The sequence below is a fragment of the Vombatus ursinus genome, unplaced genomic scaffold (assembly GCF_900497805.2).
Source record: "Vombatus ursinus unplaced genomic scaffold, bare-nosed wombat genome assembly UNPS02014858.1, whole genome shotgun sequence".
NCBI lineage: Eukaryota > Metazoa > Chordata > Mammalia > Diprotodontia > Vombatidae > Vombatus > Vombatus ursinus.
The window spans coordinates 1,811,768-1,820,475 of NW_020954636.1; the positions used below are offsets into that span (position 1 = coordinate 1,811,768).

Sequence of the window (8,708 nt, forward strand, 5' to 3'; positions counted from 1 at the left end):
ATAATTATAACTGACTGATTGAGAACTCCTGTTTTGCATGGACAAGTCATTTAATGGCTTTAAGCCTCAGTTTTCAAATCTTCAAAATGATGTTAATAGAACTTCACAGGATAAGAGGTGAGAAAACTTATTTAAAACACTTTGTAATTCTTAAAATGATATGTATATGTCAGTTATCATCATTATAATTTACTACTGAACACCCAGATATTTCTAAATATCTGTTGGGACTATATATCATGGTAGTATCATAATGGTTGCCATTGTGTATAATGCTATTCAATGGGACCAGAAAGAACCCCCATCTGGTAATCTTTCCCATTCATTTGGTACCAAAACCTGAAAATTTGCTATTAGAGATTACATTTCTTGAGATTAAAGTATCAAAGATTATACACAGTTTAATGTCTTTTCTCACATGATTTCAAGTCATTGTCCACAGTTGGATTAACTCCTAGGACCACCAACATTGTAGTGGTGTGCCTCACTTCCCATAACCTCTCTGGCACTGACTATTACTGTTTCTAATTATATTAAAAATGTTATGGTTAGGAGATAAAACTGCAAGACTATATTAATTTGCATTTCTCTATGGATTAGTGATTCAGACCATTTTCTCATATGGCTACTGATAGTTTATAATATTTCTTTGAAAAACTTTATTCATATGTTTTAACTACTTATCATTTGGGGAAAGGCCCTCAGATCTCCAATAGTTGTGTCAATTCTTCAAATACACGAGATGTTTGCCTAATAATTGTAGGTCTAAAGTAAGGATATTCATTTTTCCACTACTATTCTACACAGTTCTATAAATGCTAGTTGTAGCAATAAATGGAGAAGTAAGTGACAAACCACTCTAGTATCTTTGCCAAGAAAACCCCAAATAGAATCATGAAGAGTTGTACACAACTGAAAAATGACTGAACAAGTAGCAATAAAATAAGAAAGAGAAATTAAAGGCATAAAATACCAGCACAAAATGGTCAAAATTATCCTTTATGTACAGATGATGGCTTACTTTAAAAACCACAGAGAATCAGTGAGAAAACTAATCTAAACAATAATTTCAAAAAAATAGCACATTATCAAGTAAATCCACAAATATTATGTCTTTCTAAATAGTACTTTCAAAAAAAAGTAGAAATGATAGAAAACCTATGTTCAAAAGTAGTACAAAGTGCAAAAAATATCTGGCAGTTAACCTGCCTGTACACTTAATACTTCTACAAAGGATGAACAATACAAATACACCTATAAAATGATCTGTACGAAAATAAAAGAAGACAAATAATTGAAAGGACATGATTTGTTCATGGTTATGTCAGGAGAACATGATAACAACAAGGGCATTAACTATATTTATTTTAGATATTTAGTGTGATACCAAACTACTTGTTTTTAATTTTACAGCCCTCATTTATTTTCAACATTAATTACTAATGCCTACTGGTTAAATTACAAATTAAAGCTTTATCTATATTCACAAAGACTTGTCTAATAATCTATTCCTCTTAACAAAGGAACGAGAAAAGAAATGAATATTTTAGCTGGAATGAGTATATACATGGGTGAGCAAAATAACCAGATATATGGGTTTAAATTTCCTGGTTTATATTATCTCTGTAAAATAAGAGTTAAATCATCAATTGAGAGTGATTTAGAAGAATGAGCTAAGTTTTAGAACTTTGAGAGATTGAGGAAGGTAAAGAAAAGCCATAGTGAGTACCTTGCTAGGTAATAATAATAATAATAACAATAATAATAATAATAATAATAATAATATTTTAAAAATCGAGGAAAAGGATTGGCTAACAATCACATTAATATAGGGGTTTTAACCCTTTTTGTATCATAGACCCCTTTGGCAGTCTAGTGAAAGCTATTGACCTCTTCTCAAAATAGTATTTTAAATGTGTACAATAAAATTCTTAGGATTACAAAGGAAATCAATTACAGTGAGATATATTTATGTAAATATTTAGAAATCAAGTTCATTGACCCCAGGTAAACACCTCTGCACTAATGGAAATAGTAGTTTCAGAAATTTTTTTTTATAAACTTGGAGCCAAGAAAAGAATAACAAACCTAGGGAGACCAATTAAGGATGTGTGCAAGACTTGAAGATACATACCATTCAAGCAATCCCTACACTGCAAAAAGAGGAAAAAGCATGAGGGTCTCCTCTATCTGTTTTCTAATGAACTATTATCAGACAACTATTTCTGTAGCATTTTCTTAAAGGCTGGAATTTAAAGTTATTCACTTCCATTGAAGAACTTCATAGAGTTGAAGTGAATATAGGTTTTTTGACAATCCCATCAAGGTTATGTGAAAGGAAAGCTGAGGGGTTGTGCTAAAGGAATTATATCAGGATAATAATTAGGGAATTGGTGACCAGGAAAAGGAAACGTGACTGCAGTTTGGGTAGACATTAAAGAGAGAGATTTATAATGTAATGTACATGATTTTTTACAGGATGCTGACATGCATTTCAATGAAGTGCATTTTGCTTCCTAATCACCAGTTTTGCTCATTATTTAGTTGAGCAATGGAAGATGAAGAATCAATAGGGTTGATAAATCTCAACACTTCTTAATATCACAGGATTAAGAGCTGAAAGAAACTCTAGAGGGTTCCATCATCTAGGCCAACCACTTCATTTGACACACAAAGAAACAGAAGGTCAGAAAGGGAAAGTGACATAGCTAGTAAGGGTCCCAGATGAGTTTTAAACCCAGGTGTTCTAGTTACACACCCAGTCTTCAATTGTTAATCTGGCAAGCATCAAGGAGAGTTAAGAAAGTCCCTCCCCACACACTTTTCTGTTTACTCCCTCATCTTTGTTCTAGATCAACTATCACAATCAATAAGCAGGTTTAGAAGTGTATTGTGAAAAAAAAATTGAATTTCTCATAACCAAAATTGTGCTGAATCTCTTCCCTTGTGTCTATTATCTCTGAAGTATTTGCAAATAACTTCATTTTTCTGGATCTCAGTTTTCCCATATATAACATGAAGGAATAATTATAAAGACTTCTTCCAATTATAAAATCTACAGTTCTGTGACAGATAATAATCACATCTACACACATATGCATATATATGTATAAATGTATATATACATACAAAAAGTATTTTTGGGCATGTGTATTTATATATTTATGTTTATTCACATAGGCATACATATGTATGTATATATATTTACAACTATCCATACTTTTTATTTATTACTATTTTAAAAATTAAGTCTAAAAAAGACATACTGACAACTACAAAAAACAATGATACAAATAAGATCAATATATTATTTGTGATTTTTCTTTCTTTAGATAAGGTATGTGTCATGTTTCTCCTGACTTCTCAATGTATGCAGATTTCACAGAATGACCTTTTCTCCATCAGTAAGCAGTTTCTTTATGTCTTATTTTCAATAGCTCTTTGTCAACGGGGAATTTTTTTCTCACTTTATGTGACACAACCATAAAATGTTCTTGTTCTCCCTCTCACAATCTGCCTTTCTTAGTCACTCATTCTCTATTAGAGTCCTCATGTCCAGTCATGTCAGGTGTACCCCTTCCTCACTATAGCCAGGTCCCAATTAGTAAAAATAATAAACCCTGTGAAGTGGTCACATAATTTAAATTCTCACTCATTTCCATGGACTGAAACTAATGGCCATATTTTGCATATTTGTAATATCCAATAGTATGAATTTGAAAACATAAAATAATTTCATAGGAATTGTTACTCTCACTATTCCAGACTTATCAACTACCATATAATATTATTCTGTAAAATCTAATTAGGCTGCTTTTGCCACCTTCTTTACCTCTGTATTGTAAGATGCACAATCAATCCAGTTTATTTATGATTCAATCTATCCATTTTACAACATAGTTTCTACTTACACAATGATTCCATTCAACTCTAATTTAAGAAGAATTTGTGAAGCTTTTAGTGTATATAAAGCTCTGTGCTAGGCTCTGCAAGACAGAAGTTTAGATGGGACATTTTCTTCCCTCATGAAGCTTATATGTAACTGTGAGTGGATATAGGTAATGACCCAGCATGTAGACTGACGGAGTGAAATCTTCAAATAAATAATGTTTTTAGGTAATTGCTCTACACTTTGGTCTAACAACCCATTTAATAGAGAGGAGCCAAGAGTGGTGAAGCCAGCCTCACAAAAGCTTTACTTGGGAAAATTCATTCATTTCTTCAATGGGTAAACCATCTGAAAGAGAAAAAAATATTTCTTTCCAGTCAGGGGAAGAGTCTTTGACCAATGTATTGGGAGGATGAGGATAGTGTGTGTCCAGACAATATTACACCCAAATGGGTTGATGTGTCTGCAATTTTATGAAAAGTAGGGTTATTTTTTAACCTTTGCTCACATTTGATTGTAATATATGGTCTGAAGTAATTTTGAACTGATAAATATAAGCAAAGCTTTGTTTGTTTGTTTTTTCCCTCTGTTCTCAATAGCTGAAAGATGTAGAGTATACATCATCAGAAAGAAGAAAAAAAATTTTAAAATTGGGTTCAATAAACATTAAGTATCTGCCATGTGCGACACATTGGAATACAGTGGGAATACAAAAATACAAAGCTCCCTATGAGTTTAGAGTATATTATACTATAATCTACACAAATGAGTATTATGCACATATATAATTTTGATACAAGGGAGAATGACTGGTCTGGACAAAATATGAAAAATTTGAGTAGAGATAGGTAGGTCACTCTTAGCTGAGGGGATTCAGGAAAAAACTGAATGGAGGACATGGAACTGAGGTCCATACCCATTAAGATGGATTTTCCCTGAAAGGAAGAAGACTTTGATAGATGGAGATTAGAGATTATTCTATTCCAGGAATGGGAAAAGGGCAATATGAGCAAAACCATGAATGCAGGAGAATAGGATATATGTGTAGGGATGGGGGAGAGCATGAGAAAAAAAATGGAGAGACAGGGTGGAACTAGATTTTGGTGGACTTTGAATATCAGAATCAGCAGTTCATACTTTATTCAGTAGGCAATAAGGTGTCAAGGATGAATTTTTTCTAAAAGAGTGACATAGTTTGAGTGGTATGTTAATAAAAAAAACAACCACTTAATTATTATTGTGAAAGAGAATAGAAGAGGGAGAAACTTGGAGGCAATAACTAGGAAACCAATAGTTGTCAAAGAGAGAGGAAATTGGTTAAGTGACCCCCCTCAAAGTTAGATCACTTATGTGTGATAGAACAGTGACTGAAACCTGTGTCCTCTTAAAATAAATTTAGTGTTCTTTCAACTATAAAATTTTGCTTCAGGTTAATAATTTCAAAGAGAATAAAGTTGTAACTATAAGATTTTTTTCATTTATTCTTAAAGTTTGCTTGATTTTTAATTCATTTGCCTAAAGCAAGGGTCCCAGGTTTTTGGGATTGTCCATTTGAAGAAGAATTAGACTTATTCTTCTTGGACCTTGAGGGGAGAAATAGGAATAAAGGATGACAAATGAAGAAAGGAAAATTTAGGTTCCAAAAATGGAATGGACTTCTTCAGGAGATAGGGCAGTACCTCTCACTAGAGTTTTTCAAGTGAAGTCTGAATGAATAATTGTTGGAAGTACTTAGGAGGATTTCTTCAAGTAACAGTCAGAATATATGACCTCTGTAGTCCATTTTAACTATGTAACTCTGTGAGTCTGTACAATAAGAGTTTTAATAAGGGTTTTTGCGGTGGGAATGGAAAGAAAAAAATGAATAGAAGAGTTATAACAAATCTTGACTGGAGACCTATTTGGATTCGGGAAGTTAGGGAGCCAAAGATAATTCAACAGCTATGAATGATCTTCCATGATTGGAAAGTGGTTATGTCATATAGAAATAGGGAGGTTGGGGTCAAATTTGGAGGGGGAAGATGAAGGGTTCAGGTTTAGAAATGACTTTGAGGTACCAGAGAGACACACATGTAGAGTTGTTCAGAAGAGAGTTGGAAATATAACATATAATATAATAGAAATATAATATAATATTATATAAATATAATAAAATATAAACTCTGAGGTAATGATAAGACTGATGTTATAAATTTAGGAATGGTTCTTTGTAGAGCTCATCTCAATTTAATAATAATTTATAATCATGTACTACAGTAAAGTCACTATTCTTCATAATTCAATCAATGGGAGTGGGTAAGATAATGAAAAGAAAGAATAAAGAGAAAATTAATGCACCAAGGACAGAACCTTGGGGAAAACTAATTCAAAGACTAGGAGAAGGGCTAGGATCACCAAAGTGAACCCAGAAGGAGTTATCAGAAAGATAAGATGAGAACCATGATAGTTTAGTAATATGGAAGAAGAGTATTAAGATGGGGGTGGTGATTACAATGTCAAATCTTGTTTAGGGATCAAGTAGAAAAAGGGTAGAAAAAAGCCTTTGGAATTAATGATACAAAGGACCTTAAAGATTCTTTTGTTGTTGTTCAGTCATGACCCCATTTGTTTTTCATGGTAGAGATACTAGAGTGGTTTGCCATTTCTTTCTCCAGCTCATTTTACCGATGAAGAACTGAGACAAACAGGGTTGATTGACTTGTACAGGGTCACACAGCTAGTAAGTGTCTGAGGTTAGATTTGAACTTAGGAAGATGACTCCAGGCTTGGTGCTCTATCCACTGTGCCATCTAGTTGCCCAAAAAGATTCTTTAGTTCTCTTTCATTTATAGATGAGGAAACTAAGGTCAAAGTCATTAAAAGATTTCCTTAAGATCACACAGGTAGTAAGCCACAGAACTTGGATTCAAATACAGTGTTCTGATTCCAAATTCCTTGATTTTTCCACTAAACCACCAAGATCATTAGTTATCTTTGTTTTCAAACTCAATGATCTTTTCTATTTCTACCTCTTTCTACAGATTCCTTCTCTTTAATGGCAACAGAAAACCAGACATGGTTGAGTGAGTTCATTCTTCTGGGGGTGTCTAGTGACCAAGGAACACAAATCTTTCTCTTTGTCCTTTTCCTCACTATGTACCTGATGACTGTATTGGGAAATATTCTCATAGTCATTCTGATTTGGCTGGATACCCTACTCCACACTCCCATGTATTTCTTCCTTACTAATCTCAACCTTGTTGATGTCTCTTATGCCACAAGCATTGTCCCCCAAATGTTGGCACACTTCCTAGAAGAACAGAAAACAATTCCATATGTGAGCTGTGCTGCCCAGCTATTTTTCTCTCTAGGTCTGGGTGGGGTTGAGTTTCTTTTGTTGGCAGTAATGGCTTATGACCGCTATGTGGCAGTTTGCAATCCATTGCGCTATTCAGCCATCATGCATGTGGGGTCGTGTGCCAGGCTAGTGGCGGCCTCCTGGACCAGTGGATCCTTGAATTCTGTCATGCAGACAGCCATCACTTTTCAGCTGCCTACGTGCACAAACAATGTCATTGACCATATATCTTGTGAAATCCTAGCCTTGGTCAGATTGGCCTGTGTGGACACATCTTCCAATGAGGTTGCAATTATGACTTCCAGTATCATCCTGCTCATGACCCCATTCTTGCTGGTTCTGCTGTCTTATATCAAGATCATCTCCACTATTCTGAAGATTCAGTCCACAGAGGGAAGAAAGAAAGCCTTCCAGACTTGTGCCTCCCACCTGACAGTGGTGTCTTTGTGCTATGGAATGACCATTCTCACTTATATTCAGCCCCACTCAAGTCCCAACATACTTCAGGAGAAGATGATCTCACTGTTCTATGCCCTTTTAATACCCATGTTAAATCCTCTGATTTATAGTGTGAGAAATAAGGAAGTGAAGGGAGCCTGGCAGAAACTACTTGGGCAATTCTATGAATTAAAGTCAAAGCTGACATCCTCATGAGTCACACAAAGAGGCAGCTGTGTCTCTGGACTCTCCCTCCCAGACTCTAATGTGACATACACTATCCACATCATTGACACTCCTTTCAAGGGATAATAAAACATTAATAGATGTTTTAAGATAGGTGGTAAGGAGGTAGTCTGGTGGATAGCACCAAGTACATTTACAAAGACTTAATTTTTCATAACTGCTTTCTGATTGCTTTCCATGTTCTGCATTATTTGAAAAAATAAATATTTTATTATTTTTGATTTTTCATGTTTATATAACTTCTTCTCAGCTGAGATTAAGAGATTCTTAACTTGAGGCCCAAGAATTTGTTTTTAAAAAATTTAATGATTATTTTAATATAATCGGTTTCCTTTGTAATTCCATGTATTTTATTTTATGCATTTAAAAACTTAGAAGTGTCCATAGGCTTCACCAGCCTGCCAAGGAGTTCTATGACACATACACATACACACAAAATGTAAGAATCCTTACCTTAAATCATTATCCTATCTTCCCCCACAATTGAAAATGAACTATTTCATCTTAAATCAAAATGCATTTACTATTAAAAGAATCACCCAGAATAACAAACTGCACACTGGGCCCAGCATAAAGCAGTACAGTTCAGTCAATATGTTCATATTCCAGGGATAGAAAGTCTTAACATTAAATTTAAAGAAGGATTGCTTTCTGAAGGCCTTTTCATACCATGGACCTGCTGATTGTGTCTATGTAGTACCCAAACAACAGATGCATTAAGTTAAATTAGCAGTCATTGGAGTACAAATCAGACCCACCATTGATGTTGATATTGAATATACATAACCATGGGCCATA

At 34.1% G+C, this 8,708-nt stretch overlaps 1 protein-coding gene across 1 annotated transcript; it reads left to right on the forward strand.

Moving 5' to 3' along the window:
• The first annotated feature begins 6,923 nt into the window (after window positions 1-6,923).
• Window positions 6,924-7,880, forward strand: LOC114027342 (olfactory receptor-like protein OLF3). Its single transcript, XM_027841325.1, has one exon. It carries the CDS (start codon window positions 6,924-6,926, stop codon window positions 7,878-7,880), a length of 957 nt encoding a protein of 318 aa, XP_027697126.1.
• The last annotated feature ends 828 nt before the right edge of the window (window positions 7,881-8,708 follow it).

Coding starts and splice junctions, on each gene's coding strand:
- LOC114027342 (XM_027841325.1), top strand. CDS start 6,924: ATGGCAACAGAAAACCAGACATGGTTGAGTGAGTTCATTCTTCTGGGG.